General features: G+C 54.0%; 1 protein-coding gene across 5 annotated transcripts in view; it reads right to left on the bottom strand.

Moving 5' to 3' along the window:
* The window catches only part of RAB20 (RAB20, member RAS oncogene family), a 28,190-nt gene extending 5,764 nt beyond the window's left edge, over positions 1 to 22,426 (bottom strand). The window contains exons 1-2 of one of the 5 annotated variants that reach the window (XM_057307227.1): positions 21,924 to 22,006; positions 21,009 to 21,138 (exon numbers count right to left, since the gene is read on the bottom strand). In XM_057307227.1, coding sequence (XP_057163210.1) covers positions 21,009 to 21,078 — 70 coding nt within the window. In that variant the 5' untranslated portion in view covers positions 21,079 to 21,138; positions 21,924 to 22,006. Of the gene's footprint in view, positions 1 to 2,528; positions 2,981 to 3,000; positions 4,698 to 11,631; positions 14,516 to 21,008; positions 21,139 to 21,923 lie in introns of those variants that run through there. The other 4 variants (XM_057307226.1, XM_057307224.1, XM_026493597.4 and 1 more) reach the window with 4 other exon arrangements.
* Positions 22,427 to 23,021: the final 595 nt, after the last annotated feature.

Here is a 23,021-nt window from a genome sequence, read left to right as displayed (position 1 = left end):
GGGCCTTATCCAATCAGTTGAAGGCCTTAAGAGCCTGAGATTTCCTGGAGAAAAAGGAGTTCTGCCTCAAGACCACCGCCTGAGTTATAAAAAAATCTCAGCCCGCTGCCCTACAGACCTGGAACTCAAGACTGCAACACCAGCTCTTCCCTGGGTCTCCAGCCTGCCAGCGTGCCCTGCAGAATTCAGACCTATGAACACCACAGTCGCGGGAGCCAACGCCTCCCCCTCCCTCCCTCTCTCCCTTCCTCCTTCCTTCTTTATATACTTTATATTTTTTTATTTACTTACTTATTTATAAATCATGAATTTATCTATATTATATTTATGTATATATTTTGTATATTTATAAATATATACATGAATATAAATTAAATATAAATATATAACTAATATTACACGTAAATATGTTTTATATTATATATTATATATAATTACATGTTCAATATATTTATACTTTTATATACATCTCCACGTCCTATTGGTTCCGTGCCCCTGGGGACGCCAGGCGATCACACTTGGAGCCACCCACCTGTTTCTCTGGAACATGTCCCGTCAGGAACGAGGCTGTTAAAAGCCGGGGCTCCCCAGAGGGTGGCACTGCCTCAGTGGCCTGTGTCCCCTCCTGCTCCCCCATCTCCAGACTGTCTCCAGGGAGGCCCCGAGCCCCTGCTGGCCCGTCGCATGGTGACCTGGGAGCCGGGAGCAGCACACCTTCCGGGCGGGCCGTCCTCGGGGGCCCACCACTGGGCCCCAGCCCCAGACCCGCCATGCGCTGCAGGCAGCGGGAGGCCGTGGCTCTCGGTCACGCTGGCCACTCGTCCACGGGAAGGAGGGGAGGTCCTGAGAGAGGCTTCTAGCAGCTCCACGCATCGCTGGAACCCAGTCTGGTCACATCTTCACTGAGCACTGCCTGCCCTGCTCCCGGGACCAACCTACTCTCTCCCTACATGCGGACCCCATGGGGCAGCCCCCTTCCCACAAAACACACAAGCCTCCCCACCGCGGCTTCAACAACTAAACAATCAACACAGGAGAGTTAGGATTTCCAGATCCGGGATCTAGAACCTTTATGGTGGATGGGTGAGCACAGCACAGGGACTGTGGGTGGAACTGGGAATTAAAGGGGGCATTTTCTGGGGTTTGACGTTATCTCCTCCTTTTTTCTATCTCTTATTCCTGCTTTCTGTCCTATAAAAGGGGGAACTGCTACAGTTCCCCACCGTCCGAAGTGGGCAGAGTGGTGGCCCCTCATCGCTGGAGCAGGTGTCGGGGGCAGCCGGCTGTGGCGGGGTCCTTCCAGCGGCAAGCCGCGCCTGGGGGCAGGGGAGGCACAGAGGCTGACACACGCAGAGGGACCACATCGTGGAGGCGGAGCCTGGAGGGGCGCCAGCTGAGCAGCCTGCAGAGGCCGGGACAGACGCACGGAACAGACCTCGCTCACAGCCCGCAGGGAGCACGGTGCCACCCACACCTTCTCGTCAGACCCTCCAGAACCGACGGATAAACCCGCGTGGTCTGAGCCCCCCAGCACTCACAGTCCACGGAGGGCCCTGGGCTGCAGGCCGAGGCCTGGCCTTCCACGGACGCCAGAAGCCACAAATCGAACAAGACCAGGTCCACGTGCAGGGGTCAGGCTGCCCAGAGAAGCTTCTGCTTCCTCCCCTTGGCCGTCCCGCCCCCTCCACACGCCGGAGACGGGCTGGACATCTGTGGCCTGCAGTGACCCGCCAAAGGAGAAGCTGACGGGATGGCTCAGACAGCACTGACCTCAGGTGCCCCGGCCATGGGGACGAAGTCTGTCGTCTCCTAGGCCGAGTCGGCAAATCTGCTGACTTCCTGAAAACAAGTCACGCGTCACACCGCTAAGTCCCCGTGGCCAGCAGCATCTAAAATTGCTTCACTGTTTCTGGCTTGACCGGGGGCTGCCACAGGAAGGACCTCTGCCCTCTAACCTAATCGTTCGAGAAGGAACCAACCACCCAAGTCCGGCTCGCTGTCTTTCTTGAGAAACACAAGAGGGAGGACGCGGCCACCACTGCAAACTAACACGTTAGCCACCAAGGACGCGGCAGCTGGTGGCACCGCAAGGGAAGCTGTCCCAAGCCCAGGTGTCAAAAGCACAGGTGGCCGGCCACAAGCAGGCACGGGCAGGGGGACGCAGTCCCCGTAGGTCAGGAGCTCCTCCGTGCCAGGCGAGCAGAGCGGAACCAGTGCTGGGCTGGTGGTTGGCTCTTCAGGCCCTTGCGGGAGTCCGTGGGGTACCACGCCCCCCCCCCCACCATCACAGCACCTGCTGCTTCCGGGCACCGCGCAGCCCTGACACGTGCAGACGCCTCGCGGGGACCGCACGCAGGCAGCCCCGCAGGGCAGGAGTGCACCCCTGCCACCAGGGTCAGAGGCCCCGCTCCCCAGTGCCAGCGCCAAGTCCTACTCCAGCACGGCTTAGGGGGAGACCTGGGTTTGAGAAAAGAATGCCAGTATTTCAAAATCTAGAAGAAACAGCGACGGGATGGTTTCTGTCCTACCTCTGTTACCAGAAACTGAGCAAACCCAAAAAGGCCAGAGAAGCGCCACGAGCGAAAAGCCTGAGCTGGAGCAAGCAGCTCCCACGGGACAGCGGCAGTGCGGACGGGTCGGGATGAACCTTGCTGCGCTACACTGGGTGTCCGCAGCCCCATCCCGAGGCCAGGCCCTTCCCGCCGCACGGGCGAGGCCAAGCCCCCAGGCTCCCACGGCCCGCACGGGGGACCCTCCCGGACCCTGTGCCGGGCAAGACCCGAGCCGACAGCCACCAGCCGGCTGGTGAAGAGCAGGAGTTTGAAAGGAAAACCCCCCACACATGAATGGAGTTGTTTTTCCGACAGAAGGAGGAACTAAAACCCAACACTAAGTAACGAACCACACCAACAAAAGAGAGGATTAAGTAACATTTTAAAGATAAGTTAGTCATTAAAACCCGAAAGTCCAATTTAGTTGCTTGCATGGATAGTTCCTTACCTTGTGTTCCTAAAGCCTGACACCATAGAAAGGCCTTGAAAAACACGGCCCGCTTCGTGACCCAGAGGAAAACGGCTGTCCGTGTGGTCGGGGCGGGCCACGCGCATCCACGGGGCCGAAAACGAAAGCAGGGCTGCAGGCCCGAGCCCATGACAGGAGACGATGTCCTCTTACAAATAAAGGAGCCCAAACCCACGATGATTTCCATCTCCCAGAACCACCACCTCTGGGACAGAGAGAAGGCTCCTCCAGAAAAAGGAGCTTGTTTTCACATTTAAATACACACAACGTGCTTTTACCCACATCCGCACATGGGTCATTTGCTGTTTGCTTGATGACTTGACGACTAAACCGAAAACAAAGAACGCGTCGTGTGCCACCAAATGAACCAAATCATAAACTGCACATAAATTAATCCCTGCCCGTGACTCCCCGACCGGGCTTTCTGAAATAACTACTAAGGTTATGCAACAACTGGGGTTTAATTCTCCAATTACTTCACTCTCCTCAGACACGAGTGTGCTAAAAATAATTCAGTAATAAAACCAAACAGTTCAAATAAAGACAGGATCTCTAACAATCTAATATTAAGAAAAAGAGGCAAATCCAAAGAAAAGACACTTACATAACAGATTTAGCTTAAAAAAAAAAACACAAACCTCACATGCCAGCATATTTGATCCAATCTCCTTTACCTCCAACAGATATGCTGTTGTCCTTGATAATTAACTTTTAGAATGAGATTATCAAAGAAAAATTCAATTATTTGCTAAATGCTCTACTTACTAAAACAGGAAACTAAACAATTTCAGACTTTTTAGTGCAAGTTTACTTGTTTCAAAGTCAAGCCTGAAATACAAACACCGTATGAAGAAAGCTCTTGATAAAGAGCTTTCTCGAAATACTAAGTTATCTAGAATAGCCTCTTGTCTGGAGTAGCCCATTCAGTAAACACCCCAGTTCTTTCTAACAGCTTTGTTATCCAGAACAGCGTGTTATTCTTCTCCATAATAGAAAGTCTTCTGAGAAATCCACACAGCAGAGAACAAATGTCTTTCTGTTAATTCTATCCCGAGGGAAGCATATTAAACCTTTTCTGAACAATCCTAAGGAATCAAAGGATTTCACAGATGTTTATGATGTCTAGTGATCTCTCGCATAACAGATTGGGTATGTTCTCATAAAGTTCCCTGGAGAGCACACGATCCATTGACAGACGCTGTAAAACCAGGACCCCCTTCTGGGGATGGCACGGGCAGGTTGGAAGTACCTGGGTATAATTTCATCAGTTTAGCGGTGCAAAAACCCTCATAAATCAATCATATTGAAGTATTTTATTAGAACTCATTTTTTTAAAGATTGCTTTACTTATTTTAGAGACAGAGACAGAGAGTGAGCAAGTGTGTGAGCAGGGGAAAGGGCAGAGGGAGAGGGAGAAGCAGACTCCGTGCTGAGCACAGAGCCCGATGTGGAGCTCGATCCCACAACCTGAGCTGAAATCAAGAGTTGAACACTTGGGGCGCCTGGGTAGCACAATCGTTGAGCGTCTGCCTTCGGCTCAGGGCGTGATCCTGGCGTTCTGGGATTGAGTCCCACATCGGGCTCCTCCGCTGGGAGCCTGCTTCTTCCTCTCCCACTCCCCCTGCTTGTGTTCCCTCTCTCGCTGGCTGTCTCTCCGTCACATGAATAAATAAAATCTTTAAAAAAAAAAAAAAAAAGAGTTGAACACTTAACCAATTGAGCCACCCAAGCGCCCCTTGTTAGAACTCATTTAATCATATTTAAATAAAACTATATTATGCTGTACATAAAAGTAAATTCTTTATTTTATTTTTTTTAAAGATTTTATTTATTTGACAGAGAGACACAGCAGGAGAGGAAACACATGCAGGGGGAGTGGGAGAGGGAGAAGCAGGCTTCCCGCTGAGCAGGGAGCCTGACGTGGGGCTCGATCCCAGGACCCTGGGATCATGACGTGAGCCGAAGGCAGAGGCTTAACCGACTGAGCCACCCAGGCGCCCAAAAGTAAATCTTTTAAATAATTACTTAGAATAATCAAATTCACAGAGACAGAAAGAACGGCGGCCACCAAGGCGGGGGGGGGGGGGGGGGGTTGGTGTTTAGTGGGTACTGAGCTTCAGCTGGGAAAGGGCGAAAGTTCTGGAGATGGTGGTGATGGTCACATAACAACATGAATGTACTTAATGCCACCAAGCTGTATAGTTAGAAATGAGTAAAATGGTAAATTCTGTTATGTGTATTTTACCATGATAGAAAAACTGTCTGTGCGAGCCTGGGTGGCTCAGTGAGTTAAGCACCTGTGTCCGGCTCAGGTCATGATCCCAGGGTCCTGGAATCGAACTCTGTGTCAGCTCCTTGCTCAGCAGGAGCCTGCTTCTCCCTCTCCTCCCCGCTTGTGCTCTCTCTTGCTATCTCAGTCGCTGTGTGTGTCTCTCTCTCAAATAAAATCTTTAAAAAAAAAAAAACTGTATAGAGAGATGACAGATGGATAGAGAGACAGAATTGCATATAAAATACAGCACCTACTAAGAACACCAGAAAACCCAAAAGGCCGAGCGAGTCCCTGCCCGTCTCAACCCTCACCGCTCGCTTCTGCAGCGGCTGCCACAAGCCCAGAGCACTCCCTGTCCACCTGGAGATCTGATCCGGGAGGTCCGGGCAGCGCCTGGATTCTCCGCCCACGGACCTCCCTTTGGGAAGTAAGGCTGCAAAGCCTCAAGCAGTCTAGGGGCAGCTCTCATCAACACAGGATGAGACGCAGTACAAACATGGCTAACTCTGCAACCCAGCCTGGGTGTGACATTTTGCACTTCACCCCTCTAGTGCCTTCTCCTGCAACTCTGAGGCTGGTCCCATTGGGGGGGGGGGGGCACAGGGGCTGCAGGTGGCTCAGGCTGAAAGGTGCCACTTGCCAGGTGCTGGAGCTTCACTCTCGAGCACTGGGGCCTGTGGCTACACAGCAAGCACCCGGAGTGAGTCAGAGTGGAAATTAATCAGGTTTGGAATGTGCTTTTGCAGTTGCTGTAGGAAAGGTGCACGGCTAAGCAAACAACAGGTGTACAAGCTTTGAAAGTAGAACAAAGTGTCCTCAGGATACAATCACAGTGCCCCACCCCGCTACTTCCAAAGCTCTGGGAAAGGCCAGTCACACACTGTTCTTATCTACTCCTAAGGCAAGGTCCTCACAGAGAGTTACAGTCAGGATACACACACAGGAAGCATTTACAACATCCTCCACTCAGTCTGCCTTTTCATGTTGTCGGACAAGCAGCAGCCAGTCCGAAAGGAAGACTGCTTCCTCGGCCCTTGGTGATTGACACAGATGTCCCTGGGCCTCAGTGTCCCCACCAGGGTCCTCGAGTCTGGCTCAGAACTGCCGGAGGAGCCAACTCTGAGATCCCACCTCAGGTGCCAGGCGGAACGTCAAGCTAGACACGCGTGTACAGGTGCGTGCATACGCACGCATGTACACACGTATGCCTACGTGCACACACGTGCAGTTCGCCCTCCCCGACTGTTCGGGGGCACAGCTCACAGATCTGGAAGCAGAGGCCCGGAGCGCTCGTGCAGCCGCTCAGGGAGTCAGCAGCCCCTACACAGACCGTGGAATGAACAGTCTGCATAAGGAAATGCCAGACAATGAGGGTTTGGGGGCACCTGGGTGGGTCAGTCGGTGGAGCAGCTCCCTTCAGCTCAGGTCATGATCTCGGGGTCCTGGGATCGAGCCCCGCATGGGGCTCCCAGCTCAGCATGGAGTCTGCTTGTCCTTCTCTCTCTGCTCCTCCCCCTGTCTGTGCTCTCCCCCCACCTCTCTCTCTGTCAAATAAATAAATGCAATCTTTAAAAATAAATACATAAAAGAAATGGAGGGCCTCTAAATTCTGTTAGGAAAAGAATGAGATATGGGCAAGCTTTTTTTAGAGCAATGCTACTCTGAAACATGTTAGAGGGCAATTTTCAAGAAAGGGCAAAATCATGACTCCCAAACAGATATAAAATGTAAATACTGAGGGGCCTGGCTGGCTCAGTCAGTAGAGCATGCAACTCTTATCTCAGGGTCGTTGAGTCTGAGCCCCACATTGGACACAGAGCCTACTTTAAACATAAAGAAGTAAACATATGTTAAAAATCTTTTTTAGCTCATTTAATGAGGGAGCCAGACAGATGTCATCACCGGCTGAAAGACGTCAAGGAGACACAGCCGTGTAAGGGCGCACAGTGAGAATACCGTGTTACACGGGGTATACCTCGTGGACGAGGAAGTTAACGTGCAAACGGAGGCAGACCGTCCTTTCCACGGGGGACAATGAGCCACCACACCCTCAAATCTAAATGAGGATAAATCCCACCCACCCACCTTGCCTTCACAGCACAAGGGGGTCGTACAAGCCCTTTCTGCCTGCCGTCACCTCTCCAACAGAGGGTGGTCCCACAAGGAAAGACGTGTGCCTCGTTCACTGCTCGTCCCCGAGCTCCGCACGGCACCCAAAGCGTGGCAGGTGCACAGTGCTGACTGGGTGAGCGAACGAAGGGATTCACACCTACTAAGTGTTCATTCTGGACACAGAATAAGACTGAAACCAGAGGGAACTTGGAGACGGCCACACAAGACTCCTCAAGCTTAGACAGGCACGGAATTGAGAGTCAGCACAAAGTAGGAAGATAACAAAACCCTCACCCCAAGCCCCAAGAACAGGTACAGAGCAGTATGTGAAAAGGGCAGAGGCTACAGAATATGCCCTTTAATGGGCTGGAGGGGCCCTCTTTATACCCAGCATTCCTCAAGTTTAAGCAGCTCATGATTACCGTACCTGGACTTTGGCCAACATGCTACCATTTTACTTTTAAATTCTTTATTCCTATTGGATAATCTGACTCCACAGAAACAGTGGTCGTTTGGTCTCTGACTGGAAGCTGGAACTCAGCATTCGGCAACATACATGAAAATTCAATGTCCAACCCAAACCACGCCCATCAATAATCCCAGAAGTTATTCCTTAGCAGGTCAAAGAATAGCCATGAGATAGGAACGAGGACAGTTCACCCCCCTTACCAGCGCCGAGGGTCCTGCTGGGCCCCCGGGGAAGGAAGGAAGCACGTGTGCGGGTCTAGTGAGTCGCCGTTCTGAGCTTCAGAACCAACCCTGGAAATCAGGGTCACTACTACAGTCTGAGGACAAGGCAGCTGAAACTAGGAGACGGGACAATATCCCTACAGAAAACTGTCCCGACTGATTCAGCTAAAAAAAAAAAAAATCCGCTGACTCCCAAACGCAGCTGTTAGTTAAAAGTTGGCACTAAACTGTTGTGTGGCTTAAGTTACTTCAAGAAATGGCACAAGACAACGGCTTTCCGCAAGACACACAGTCACACATCAGCCTTCTATTTCTGAGCAGAAACGCCGTTTTTAGAGGACATGGTGACTTGCAGGCCACCCATCTCTGTGTGGGGCCACGGCCCTGGGAGGCTTCCCGGCACGCAGGCTCGACCCGACCCCGAGTGTTCGCGAACAGGCCAGGCTGAGCGTTCGTACCACAAACCACAGGAAGTGCTCATCCTTCCCCAGGACTCGGACACGGACACCTGCACGGCCACCAAACCAGGCCCACGAGGTCATGGCATGGGGCACAGCATCCCAATGGCCCTTCTTGGACAAGATTACCCAGGAACGGCGCGGCTGATGGGGGGGGTGACAGATTCTGGACCTATGTCTCGAGGGCACAAGTCCAACACTGTACTGACTGACTGGCTCTGTCTGAGAACACAGCCTCAGGCACGGACTGTTAGGGTAACTCTATGTGGGAAAAGAGCGGATGACACGAATCCTATTCGTTCTGAGGCAGGTGGCCCAAAGGCTGGCACTATTTTTTTTTTAAGATTTTATTTATTTATTTGACAGAGAGAGACAGCCAGCAAGAGAGGGAACATAAGCAGGGGGAGTGGGAGAGGAAGAAGCAGGCTCCCAGCGGAAGAGCCTGATGTGGGACTCGATCCCAGAACACCGGGATCACACCCTGAGCCGAAGGCAGATGCTTAACCACTGCGCCACCCAGGCGCCCCGACTGGCACTATTTTTAACCCACCACTGCGGGGTGCTGCACTTCACAGGTACTAAACAGGCACAGTGGTCCACATCGTGCCATCGTGTGTGTGTGTGTGTGTGTGTGTGTGTGTGTGCGCGCACACGCGCGCGCGCACGCGTGTACCACTCAGAGCTCGTCACAGGCTCACTCTCCCTTCGAGTAGAGGTCACCTCTGGGAAGGACACGCACGGCTGGGTGACCACGTGCAGAAAGCCTGGGGCAGTCTGCCCAGCTCGGCCGCTTCAGGCTTTGGGTAACCCGCACAGGATGTGACCCCACAACCTTCCAGGGTCCTAGGAGGATTCAGGAGCTTACACAAGTACAGAGCTGGGAACAGCCCTGGTGTAGACAGTAAGCGCTAGGTAAGTAGCCACTGTTAATCTGGCCAAAATCGGCGATGGAGCGTCATCTCGGGGAGGCTGCTGAAACGGGGTCCCTGAAGGACTGCAAGGTGGCTAATCGGCCAACACGAACAGCAGCACATTCAAGCTGTTCTTTACAGCTGAACATTGACTTTCAAATACAGAGAAGCATTTCAGGTGTAACCTGAACGAAAAGGCTTCGGACATCAGTGTTTATCTACCCCACGATCTCTCTTGATGCCTGTGAAGGGTCCTAATAATAAAATTAAGACCTGTCAAAGGATAAATAGGAAAACAGATTGGCAGAATACAAAAATGAACGTGAGTGCAATAGCTAGGCAACTTTAGTTAGGACACTGCATTTCTGGGGCGCCTGGGTGGCTCAGCCAGTGAAGGGTCTGCTTTCAGCTCAGGTCATGATCCCAGCGTCCTGGGATGGAGTCCCGCACCGGGCTCCCTGCTCAGCGGGAGTCTGCTTCTCCCTCTCCCTCTGCCACTCCCCCTGCTCCTGCTCTCTCTCTCTCCCTCAAATAAATAAATCTTTTTTTTTTTTAAGTGCACCTCTTTGGGGCGCCCGGGTGGCTCAGTCGTTAAATGTCTGCCTTTGGCTCAGGGCGTGATCCTGGCGATCTGGGATCGAGCCCCACATCAGGCTCCTCGGCTGGGAGCCTGCTTCTTCCTCTCCCACTCCCCCTGCTTGTGTTCCCTCTCTGGCTGGCTGTCTCTCTCTCTGTCAAATAAATAAAATGTTAAAAAACAAAACCCTCTCTCTTTAAAAAAATAAAAAATAAAAATAAAAAAAGTGCACCTCTAATTTTCAGAAAAAAAGGAAAAAACAAAAATATGTCAACTTTCCCACGTTTTCGCCATTCCCCAGCAAAATGCATATCTTGCATGTGTGTTTGAGGAGCAAAAAGCCACCACAGAGACTAAGAAGCTCTCTGAGAACCCATAAGTCGGACCGCCCAGCCCGGCTGCTACAGACTCCTAAACGCTTGCTAAGCGCTCAGGACTCCAGGGCCAGGTGCATGGTCCTCCGGCAGTATGGAAACTTGCAGAACGTCCAGCACCTTGTTGGGGTCTTCGCGATGCTGCTGAAAAGCAGCTACCGGGGCTGACACTGAAGAAGGGCACGTTCAAGAGGACGCCGGATTTCTCATTATAACAGAGGAAACACACAATGAAGTCGTGGGAGAGGGAAGGAGAACGTCCACAGCCCGACTCCGTGCAGACGTGTGGACAGGCGAGGTCTGAGCCAGAGGGAGGCTCGCCCGCCGCCCCCCTCGCCCCCAGCCCCCCTTCCCGAGGGTCACTCCTGCGCCAACGGTAGATCCACAAATAAACACAGGAGCAGCTAAAAGAGAAAAGGTCTTTTGTTACTCTACCAAAAACAGAAAAACAACGCTTCCCAAACAGCGCTCCAGCGAACGGACGGCTCTCCCGCGGCCCCCGGGACCGGCCCTGAACCCAGACACGGCAGCCCGGATGGACGCCCAGACGGGCTGAGCGCTCCGGGCTCTCGGCGGTGTCCCCAGCTGGAGACGCCGTGGGGACAGTTTACAATCTTTAGGTCCACTGAACGGGTCTGCCACGGGGAGCCGAGGCACACAGGGGCTGAGGAGGGAGACGGGACCCCAGGGCCCGCACTCTTCCAGAAGCGAGGTCAGGCTGCCGCCTGCCAGGTGCCCCCGCACGGCCCCGGAAGCCACAAGCTGGACAGGCAAACGCCCACCAACCGTCCTCCCAGAGGTGCGCCAACCAGGCACGGCCAGGCCCTCACACGGCGGCCGCCTGGCGGGCGGGGTCTGTGCCCTGCCGACCAGAGGCTGCCAGCCTCCGCCTCAGCCTCGTGCCTGGGTGCCGCCCCCAGGGCGGTGGGGACCCGCGGGCGCGCGCAGGGAGCAGAGGGTCACAGCGCGGGAAGGACAGCGTTCCGTCTGACGACATTCCGTCTGCCGTCATTCCGTCCGACGTCATTCCGTCCGACGCCATTCCGTCCGACGCCATTCCGTCCGACGTCATCCCGTCCGACGTCATCCCGTCCGACGTCATCCCGTCCGACGTCATCCCGTCCGACGTCCAGCGGCCTCCGATCCTGCCCCGCCCCCCACGCGGCCCGGGCTGGCTTCCCGCAGAGGGGAGGCCGCGGGAATCCCTGTAACTCACCCAGCGTGATGGGCGCCGCGGGAGCCAAGACCGAGCCCTGCTGCTCACACGGTCCGGGGCGGCACCTGCCGCACCTCAGCCACCTGGACGCCCCTCAGCAAGCACCTCCGAGCGGCTTCTCCGCACGAGCGCCACCTCGACCTCCCAGCCGACCGAGGCCGGGGAGGCTGCGGAGCGCAGGCGCCCGAGGTGACCTCACTGGCCAGGACACAGGAGGCCGCAGACTCCCCACACTCTGGCGCCGGCCGCGGTTCCGCCACCAGCTGGCCGTCGGACATGGGACACCAGCTTCCAGGGTCTGTCTCATCTCGAAGAGGAAGAGGCTGGGAAGAGCGACGGTGGTGCGGAATCGCGCCGGCCTCCGCCGTTGCAGCCTGTGCGCCGGTACACGGGTGGGACCGAGTGACGCCCGCCCGGCCCGGACGGAGACCCTGGAGCCGCTCCAGGGCCGAATCACGGCTCCCGCGAGGGCCGGACTGGTCTCGCGTTTGCTGCCAGCAAACCCAGAGGTCAAAGCCACGCGCCTCTGCGCCTGCGGGTCCAAGGCCAACGGATCCACGTGAAAAAGGAGGGGGAGGGTGGTAGGGAGCTGAGCTGTTTCAGAAGCCGGAGCCCAGCGCATGGGGAGGCCAGGCCAGGGGGAGGGCAGGGAGCCATCCTCGTACACCCTCAGCCTTCGGGTCAACGGACAAATCAACAACTGAAGAAATGCTACAAGCTCCGCTTGGCGCGTGCTGAAATACAAATACTAGAGTAAGGGCCTGCGTTCAGGTGAAGGCGGAGCTCGGAGGGCTAGAGTTTGAATGCGGGCTGGAAATAATCTATTGCAGGAAACCAAGGGATTCGTGGCCGCAGCAGCTCTCACCAAGTTCACAAGTGAACTTCTTTCTAAAAAACTCTGCTGAGACCAAAACGAACCATGAAATGTGTGCTTTATGGCCAAGAAAAAAAATCAAGACTAAAACCTTACAATTCCTAGGTCTCTTACTCCTTGGGCCACTCTGCCCACGCCCTGCCTCGTTCTGGACACACGTGCGTTACAGCATCGGAGAAATGAACGCACCTGCATTGCAGAATTACCCACACGAGCATGCATCAAGTCAGCTAAGGAAAACAAGCAGCAGACTATCTTCCTCACCAAGGTGGCTGCGTGTTAATTACCTACATAATAAATCCTCCAAGTCTGTCCATGAAAACAGAAATCTCAAATCCTATGGGACAAATAAAGGCAAACACAAAACTAACCTTGTCACAAATGGTGTTGGGTCAGCTGGTGTTGAACGTACACCGACCATAAAACCCAAATAGCCTACTCGTAGGTAATTCACCTAAGAGATGAAAATTTATGTTTACGCAAAAACCTCTGTGAATAGTGATAGAGGCTTCATCCATAATCATCAAAAACTGAAAGCAATCCAAGTCTCCTTCCGCCGGGGGGACCGACAGGATTGGACACTCGCCACAGCACAGATGAATTCACATGCGTTAAACAAAAGAAGCCAGACTCAAAATGCTCCAAACTCTAGGAGTCTAGAGAAGACCAAGCTCTCGGGACAGAGACAAGCCGGTGCTATCTGGGCCGGCAGTGAGCAGGAGAGACTCCCAGGGACACAAGACTGTTTTAAATGGTAGAAACGGTTTGTATTTTGATTGTGGTCACACAACTGTGTATGCGTCCAAACTCCTAACTATACACTAAAAAAAGTGAATTTTACTGCATAGAGGCAAACATTCAATAAACCTTACTTAAAAATAAAACACAACCTAGACAACTTTACCAAAAAAACAAAAACTATTACCTAAACAAAACATGTTGCCAATTTTTAAACTACAAAGCCAAAGCTCTTAAAATTCATGGGGAGGGGCACCTGGGTGGTCAGTGGTTAAGGGTCTGTCTTCAGCTCAGGTCATGATCCCAGGGCCCTGGGATCCAGCCCCATGTCCAGCTCCCGGCTCAGCAGGGAGTCTGCTTCTCCCTCTCCCTCTGCTTCTCCCCCTGCTTGTGCTCTCTCTGTCTCTCTCTCTCAAATAAAATCTTTAAAATATAAAATTCATGTGGGAAAAAACTTCCCCAGTAGGCCTACATAGCGTACGAAGTACGAAAGAGCATGCCACTATGTGAAGAACAGAAGAAAGCCGGAGTCCGCCCCGAGGCACGTGCAACAGGAGCTGTCTCCACAGTCAGGCGTGGGGACAGCAGATGGGCGAGAATCAGGCATCAGCCTTCTTCACCTTCGCTGTGAGCACTTGGGAAAGATGCCTTCTCTCTGGCCGCCACGGGGTCGGATGATACCGCCGTCATTCTGCTTCGGTTTTTCCTCTGGCTGCTTTCGAGACTTCTTCCTTGTCTTTCGTCTTCAGAATTCAGGTGTGACATGTCTTGGCAAGGCTCTCTTTCGGTTTATCCTGCTTGGGGTTCTCTCAGCTCCGGGAACCTGCAGGCTTCTGTCTCTGGCCGAATTTGGGAAGCTCCCGGCCATTCTTTCTTCTAGGACTCCGTCAGCCTCACCTTTCTCCTGTCCTTCCAGAACGGGGACGGCGCGGGCTGGTCTTCGGCCCCGCTGGTCGCCGGGCTCTGTCCGCCTCCCTCTCTACTTTCTCTCCGTGCTCCAGGCTGGCCAGTGTTTGCTGTTGTCTTCCCACATGGACCCTTCCTTTCTCCCCGCCACCTGGCTGGGGAATCCACCCACTGTTTCTGTTACTGCACTTTTTTCATTCAGAAATTTCCATGTGGGGGGCGCCTGGGTGGCTCAGACGTTAAGTGTCTGCCTTCGGCTCAGGGTGTGATCCCGGCGTTCTGGGATCGAGCCCCGCATCAGGCTCCTCCGCTGGGAGCCCGCTTCTTCCTCTCCCACTCCCCCTGCTTGTATTCCCTCTCACTGGCTGTCTCTCTCTCGTCAAATAAATAAAATCTTAAAAAAAAAAAAAAAATTTCCATGTGGGTCTTCTTCAAATCTGTTTTCACTGGGCTCTCTATTTTTTGTCATTTGTTTAGGGGTCCATGATTATTCACGGAAGCAGGCTTAGGTCGGCTGCTTTCGAGTCCTTGCTGGGTAACGCCGCCACCTCTGCCCGCCCCGAGCTGGCCTCTCCTAATTGTCCTTTTTGACTCCGTTGGAGAGCTTCCTGGTTCTTACATCATGAGTGCTTTTTTTTTTTTTATTAAAACCTGGACATTTCCATCCTGTGCTATCAGACACTGGATCTCACTTAAATCTTCCTTTTTTTTTTTTAAGATTTTATTTATTTATTTGACAGACAGCACATGCAGGGGGAGCAGCAGAGGCAGAGGGAGAAGCAGGCTCCCCGCAGAGCAGGGAGCCCAATGCGGGGACTCGATCCCAGGACCTGGGATCATAACCTGAGCCGAAGACAGACACTTAACCGCTTGAGCCATGTAGGCGCCCCTTAAATCTTCCTTTTGAGATGGCTCCTTCGTCCCAGCAGGGGCTGGGGGCTGGGGACTGGGGCAGGTACTTCTCCTTCCTAACAAGAGGAGGCAGAAGTCCAGACTCTCCATGCAGCCTCCATGGGCAGCGCCGAGGGGGAGAGCTTGTCACCCCCCGGCAGGGATGAGAGCCCCAGCTCCTACGAGATCTTGATGGTGGGGATGGGGTGCCCCAGCTTTTTCTGAGCGTTTGGCTGGAGTACACCAGTTGTTGTCTAAAAGGTTTGTTGGGGGGGCGCCTGGGTGGCTCAGTCGTTAAGCGTCTGCCTTTGGCTCAGGGCGTGATCCCGGCGTTCTGGGATCAAGTCCCACATCAGGCTCTTCCGCTATGAGCCTGCTTCTTCCTCTCCCACTCCCCCTGCTTGTGTTCCCTCTCTCGCTGTCTCTCTCTCTGTTGAATGAATAAATAAAATCTTTTTTAAAAAAATTAAAAATAAAAGGTTTGTTGGGGGCCTGGGTGGCTCAGTCAGTTGAGCGTCAGACTCTTGATTTTGGCTCAGGTCGTGAACTTGGAGTTGTGGGATCGAGCCCCGCATCAGGCTCAGAGGGGAATCTGCTTGAGATTCTTTCCCTCTGCCCCTGCCCCTGCTTGCACAGTGCTCTCTCTCTCTCTCTAAAAAAAAAATACATATATATATATATATCTTCTAAAAAACTAACAAAAATAAGTACCTAAATAAATATATATATACATAAATAAAAGTTTTGTTTACTAGGCTACCTCTTTCCTGATCTTTTGGTGAAAAAACAGGCCTTTAATTTTGTTTTGTTTTGTCTGTACCCTTTGGCATTTCTGGGTTGCTGGCTTCTTCAGCTCCAGCTCCAGGATAAATGAGGCAAAAAGAAAACCCAGCGAGCTCACCACTGTGTCACTCTGTGGATCTGGAAATCCGGGCCGGCCTGCCTCCACTCCACCTTTGACGTGAACGCTGGAATCTTCCTACGGCACACGACAGCAGGACCAGGAAAATCTGTCATCACATGATGAAGCCATTCCTCTAAGAATGAACAGTCATGGGCTGCCTGGGGCTCAGTCGGTGAAGTGTCTGCCTTCAGCTCAGGTCATGACCCCAGGTTCTCGGATCGAATCCCACATGGGGCTTCTTGCTCAGCGGGGAGTCTTCTTCTCCCTCTTCTCCCTGCTCCTGCTCTCTCGCTCACTCGCTCTCAAATAAACAATATTTTTTAAATAAAAATTAAAAAGGATGAACAGTCATTTAAGTTCATGTGTATGTACATGTGTGTACAGCTGTGTGTAAACATTTGTTTACAGAAAGGGAAGTTATGTGAAATCTCAACAAAGCATGAGGAGCAAGTTCGAGTTGAAATTATAAAGCCTACATTATCTTCCAGAGACATTACACGGGATTCAGGCATTAGTTAATGAGTACGGTTGACCTTAATTAGTTAAATTCTCCTGAATCAGCACCACACTAGTGAGCCTAAAATACCTCTTCCCACCCCCAGAATCCTCGGCGCCCCCTCCAGGAGGACTCTGGGCTGACCTCCCAGCACACGCACTGTTCACAGGCATCCTTTGTCCACTAAGTCTCGCAGTATAATGGCGCTTTGTCTGCCCCGCCGAACCCAGAACCCTCGGTTTCCTTCCACCTGTCTTAACACCCACATTCATATTCAGGCCACTGTTTCTGATCAAAAGAGCAGAGGAATTCTGCAAATGCGGCCTTGCACGCAGAGGGTGCCCACTCGAAGCCTGCAGGAGCGGTACACATGCGGACCCACCTCCGAAGATGTGGGCTCGCCCACAACACGGGCTCTGCAGTTAGCATCCAGACCTCAAATGCAAACCAAGATTTTTTCCAAGAACTTTTTTTAGTGGGGGCTCATGTCAATCTTAAGTCCAAGCCCCACCCTTACACCAGTCCAGCTGCTCAGAGGGGACCCACACAGTGCCCCTCGTTGCCTGTAAGGGATCATGGGCTCCCCCAATCACTGAATGCTGGACTCTGTGGGGAGTTTCTATAACCACAGAAAGGACTTTTAGAGAAGTGTTCTCCCCTCTACAGGACCCAAACCAGGGGTCAGCAAACTTTCTGCAAAGGGTGGGATTGTACATGTTTTTCTCTTTCTGTGCTCTATGGTCTCTGTAGCCACGGGTCAGCTCGACTGCTCCAGGGCTAAAGGAGCCACGGACTACAAATGCATTAGCATGGCTGTGTGCCAATAAAACCTTATTTATGACGACCAGGGAGGGCCCAGGTCAGTCTGATCTACGGGAAGGGGATGACGTCCACCACACGCTCTCCCGTCACAAAATACCAACTGGTCGGCTCAGGGCCAGCATATTCGGACCTCCAGAACCACTCAGCAGCCGCGCTAACGTAATCAGGGAGCCAACGAAGATCTGAGTCCTGCACCCTCAGCTCCGCACTTGGTGCAGGCTTTCCCACGTCGGCACCAAGCCCTTGACACTTTTTAAACTACACAGTCCTCACAGGCCAGTCCGAAGGATCGGTGATCAGCCCCTGCCTCCAGGTGGAGCTGGGGGCTGAGGCTTCTATGCAGAGTGGAAGGAGAACGCTGGGGGCTCACGGTCCTCAAGGACGGCCCATCCCATCTGGTATCTTCTGCTGTGCACCTCCCCATCCTTCAGACACTCACGGGGCCGAGGCCCTTGGCTCTGGCACAGGGGCCAAGACCTCTCAGCTAACTTCACAGGTACTACGATTTCATACCCAGAACTGCAGCATCTTCTCCTGGGCTGTACCAAAGTTATTCCAGAGAAAGCTCTTAAACCAACTGTCACCTCTGGGATGCAAGGATGGTTCAACAACCACAAATCAATGTGACACGTCCCATTAACAGAATGAAAGGAATGAATCATATGATCGTCTCCTCAGATGTAGCAGAGCATGCATCAAAACTCAACACCCACTCACGATAAAAATCGCTAACAAATTAGGCATAGAAAGAACACATCTCCACACAGAGTCATTACCCCAAGTGCTCTGAATCTCCGCCCCTTCGATCTCGCCATGTATCGCAGAATTACTTACTGGGGGCCCACCCGAGCCTCTCCTGTCCTTCTGTGACAGACCTGCTGGTGGTGACCGTGTCATGAGCACCCAGGGCTGGGAGAGGATCGCTTCTTCAGCAAACACTCACAGGCACTACTCTTCAAGCACTTTGCCAAGATTAACCCACCGATTCCTAACAACACTTCAGGTGGCTGCTACAACCGTCCCCATTTTATACAGGAGGAAAATGAGGTGGAGACACGAAATACCACAAAATCACACCTGCGGTCAGTGGCTGTGGCTGGTAGAATGGCACACACCCCCACCCGGCAAAGAAGTCCTAAACCCTGGAGCCTGTGGAGAGGTTATGTCACATGGCAAGGGGGAGCTAACGTCACAGACAAAGGAGAGTTGCCAACCAGCTGAGCTTAAAGATTAACAAGATAAGCCCAGTGGACTCAGGGGTCCTTTAAACGTGGGAGAGGCGGGTTTGACAGTCAGGGTCTGAGAGACACGATGAAGACACCATGGCCTTGAAGATGGAGGGTGAAGGAGCCACAGGATGCAGGCAGTCTCCAGAAGGTAGAGAAGGCACAGAAACAGATTCCCTCCGGCGCCTCCAGAGGGGAGCAGAGACGGCTGACTCCTCGGACCCACGGAGTTCTTCTGACCCGCGTGTGAAGCCCCTAGGTTTGCGGTGCTTGTCAGAGAGGCGGCAGAGTACTCACCCTGATGCTGTCCTGGGAGCGGGGACCGCTGGACAAAGCTGCACCTGGCTTTGGAACTAGGCAACGGGCAGAGGCAGGAAGACTCTAAGACGCATGTTAGAAAGAGCCTGCCCCGCCTCGCACAGGCCGCTAGAAATACTATTCGAGCAGCCCTGCTAGCGAGGGCTCAGGAGGAAGCGGGGAGCATGGTAGAGAAAACCCGCATTGTCTGTACGCAAGGATACACAAGCCGGCATGAAGACGCGAGGTAGAAATATGGACGTTAAGGTGTTTTCAGTGGGAGCTCGGATGGAAACAGGGAACGTGTTCCTGGAGGAAAGGGGATGCGTGTCCCAAAGGGGTCTTCATGGGACAGATACTGGGGATGAAAAAGTGAGCCACATCTCCCCCTCCAGGGACTGCAGCCCTGGGGAGAAGGAATAAGGGAGGGGGCGGCTAGCTTTCCAGGGCTCCGGAGATGGAGTTTCTTTGGATGATCCAATGTGAAATGATACCACTTCTTTCCTTGTGGCCTCTCCCCCTGCCCTGGAGTGGAAAGCCCAGGGAGCAGCAGCCCCAGGCGTGTAGGAGGGGCTGGGTTGACTTTGCTGAATGATGGGCAACATCTTTTCAGACCGTTCAGACCAACCAAAGGCATGCCCAAGAAGAGAGTGGTGGTGGATTCTGCTGGGGCCCCATCTCGTCTCCAGGCAACCGCTTTTGCTTCCAGAATGTATCAAACCTTCACGGTGAATGCCCCACATCTGTCTGCCCAACTAGGCAAGGGTTGGAATGAGCAAGGCACAATGAACGGAACGCATGGCACCTGGACAGACCAAAGCCTGAATCCGTCTTAGCTTCTGCCAGCCTCCATTCCGGACCTGGACGTGATCTCACCCCCTTCGGAAGGCCTCTTGTGTCACTGAATAAGATACCTATTAACCAGCCAGGCAAACCTCTCCTCCCCTCTCCAGCTGCCAGCAGCCAGCTACCCTGTTGCTGGAAAGGACGAGAGGAAGACCCTCGGACCCCTCCTCTCACCTTTACTACTGAGCAGCCTGACACCGCACACCCCCACTTTCCCACCCCAGCCACCTCCTGTGACCGGGGCCGGCACTAAAAACAATCCTCTGGCGGGTCCTTACCCTCTACCTTGGCTATGAAAAGTAAAATGAACACAGCTTAAAACACGACGTGTGGAATGGGAAGAACGTTCAAGAGCAAGACAAGGAGGAAGGAGAATCCCCTTCAGAGCTAAACTTTTGAATTTCCAACAAAGACTTAGGAAAAGGTATCTATTCACACATGTCCGGGCATCACTTAGACTTCCGGGTGGCCCATAACCCCCAGTGGCTGGGGTGCCAGGCACAGAGATGGCCTGTGTCAGCGCCAACGCCAAGCCTCGGTCACCCTGTGCATGTGTACACAGGTCAGCCTGCAGGGACAGGGCCTGGCCACCCCCGCAGCCCCGGGAGCCGGACCCGGCTCACACTAAGGGTTCCAGGAACAAGAAGGCAGCAGCCAGGAAATGAGTCGCCGCCCCCGGGAGCCGGACGAGATGTCTAGGGCATGTCATCTGCTGTATTACAAAACCCTCTGGTGACCAAGATTCCGGCTGCATCATGCCCTGGTCACTGAAGAAAGTGGCCAGTCGAAATTATTTTGCTACTTCATAGTCGTGACACCATAGACACCTGCTCTCACACTAGAGGTCAGCTCCTATCCCAGAAACACCAGTGCACAAGGTACAGGCCAGCTTCTGACGGCAGCCGCTACAGGGCCGCTCAGTGTGGGACCCCAACACTAATCCCGCATCATCCCCTTGTAAACCAAGGACAGCAACAAGGGCCCGCCGGCCAGCTACAGGATCCACAGGGCCAGCCCTGCACAGAACAGGCAGCCGAGTCCCTTCAATCTGATGTGACTTCGAGAGCGTGTGTTCCATCCCTGCCGAACACTTAGTGCTAGAAAGTCAGCTTAGGTCAAGGGTCTGGGAACCTCACTGCGCCGCCTGGAGAAGAGAGCAGGGAGGGGTAGCTTTGTGCCTGGGAGACGCTATTTTCACAGCATGACTACAAATCATCCAGGCAGACATTAACCACCGCACTGAAAAAGACAGCAGCAAAGAACGGACGGAGAAGGGCACATGGACATCGGTGAACTCCACTAACTCCACTGTGAACAGAGAACTAGTTCTAAGTTTGCTTACTTAGCACACCGGCACGCCCAAGTTGGCCATCTAACCTTTCGAGACAGGACCCTCGGGTATATAGGTCACTTCTGAAAGTGCTGGGCTTCTGGGAGTCATGCTCATGGAAAACGTGCCCAACGATTCACAGTGTCTTTACTTCCTTCAAGCATCTGCTTCCTCTTCCTGGGGAAGGAGGTAAACGTTATTGCCAGGGTACCTTTGCAGAGTTAACAAACCAAAAGCCTGGATCAAGACCCTGTGATTTGTACTTTGGAAAAATCACAAATACCACATGTACTAAAAATAATTCATCGCTATCTTAAAAATGCTTCTGCGGAAAGCCACTTCAAAGCCCCAGGACACACAGCAGCTGAGATCAGGCAGGTGGTAAGTGAAGTGGGAAAGGCAGATTGCTCAGGACTGCGAGCCGAGGCCTGAGCTCAGCTTCCTGGTCTCCTGACGAAGCCCCGTAGGGAAGGCTCTAGGGCTCAGCTTCCTCTTTTGAAAAGCAGGGGTAATTGCAGCAGCTTTGCTCCCCCTCAAGGTGGTTGGGGACATCAAATGAAATCATGTGCACCAGCTTGGGGTTCCCATCAGTAGGCTCGGGACAGGACGGTGGAGCCAAGCCCCCACACGGTACACAAGACACCAGGAGCTTCTCTCCTTGGAGCTAGGGGCGCTTTTCAAGTGTCACCCGTATTGTCCCTAAGACCCACCTAGTGGCTAAAGTTTCCCAACCAGCAAAGGAGAACAAGAGAGGGGCCAAGAGCGGCCTCGCACTGTGACTAGGGGCCTGACCCCGAGATGGGGTCACATGCAGGGCAAAGGTGGGACCTGTGCACGGGGACCCTGCCCTGGGCGAAGTCCTGCCCCGGGACACCCCGGCCCTTGGGGATGCTTCTCTCCCGCCGGAAGCCCCCCGTCTGCGGAGCCCCAGGACAGCGGGCCCGAGCGGTGCCCGCCCTCACCTGCGGTGTCCCAGATGGAGATGTTGTAGGAGCGCCACTGCTTTAGGTAGAAAGCACCGCCCACCGTGCTGACCGTGTCCGGGAAGCGCCGCTCCATGTACCTCTGTAGCAGCGACGTCTTGCCCACGTTCATGTCCCCCAGAAGGACGATCTTCCCATCGGGCTTCCTCATCTTCCTGCAGGAAGGCCCCCTCCTGCTCCCGGCGCCCGTCCGGCCCGTGCGCCGCTGGAGCAGCCGGCCGCCGCCCCCCGAACGCTCGGACCCCGGGACTCGCGAGGACCCAGACTCGCGGGAACCCGGATTCGCGGAGACCCGGGCTCGCGGGGACCCCGAACTTGCGGGGACCCGCGGGGACCCTCCAGCTCCCACGCCTGGGAGCGCGGAAGAGGAAGTGTGTCTCTGAGCCGGGGCAGGAGCGGGAAACCCAGCTCAGCGCCCACCTGGGGTGTCCAGACAGCGGCAGTCCGCTCCCGTCGGGGGCGCCCGGGCTCCGCTCCGGTCACGCCCCCAGGCCCGCCCTGTGATCACGCCCCACGCCCCTCCTCCGCCCCGGGCCCCGCCCCGCCCCCACCTTGACCGCGCCCCCGCCGCCCGTGGCTCCTGCGCCAGGCCTCGGACTCGGTCCCGGGGGCGGGGTGGGCGCTGCGCGGGCCGGAGGCTCGCTCGGGCAGCTCGCGTACGTGCCCCGCGGCACCGCGGGAGGGGTGGGGGCCCGCGCGCGTCCAGCCCGCCGCCGCTCCCCCAGCGGCGCGGACCCCTTATCTGCGGGCGCGCAAATGTAGCCACGAGTCAAGGCCGTTGTAAGACGTTCACCTTCGAGGAGCGTCTGTGCAAACCTCGCGGCCGGTTAATGATGAGAAAGCCGGGGCGGGGGGCCGACAGTGCCGCTTTTGTTTTGTGCTCTTCGCTTCCGCAAGAAGTCGTTCATGCTGCCGTGTATCTGAAAGGTGGACGGCCGCGGCCGGCTAAAAGTCTGGAGTGAAAAGTGCCTGTGTCCGTTGCAATGCCTACTAGCAAAATCTTTCCTCCTTCCTTTTCTGAGTGAACCCTGAAATGCTTCTACAATATGCCGCGCGTGTGGTTTGGTATTTCTTGTA

This window comes from Ursus arctos, unplaced genomic scaffold, assembly GCF_023065955.2.
Source record: "Ursus arctos isolate Adak ecotype North America unplaced genomic scaffold, UrsArc2.0 scaffold_10, whole genome shotgun sequence".
Classification (NCBI taxonomy): Eukaryota; Metazoa; Chordata; class Mammalia; order Carnivora; family Ursidae; genus Ursus; species Ursus arctos.
This window is presented reverse-complemented; position numbering and strand designations above follow the sequence as displayed.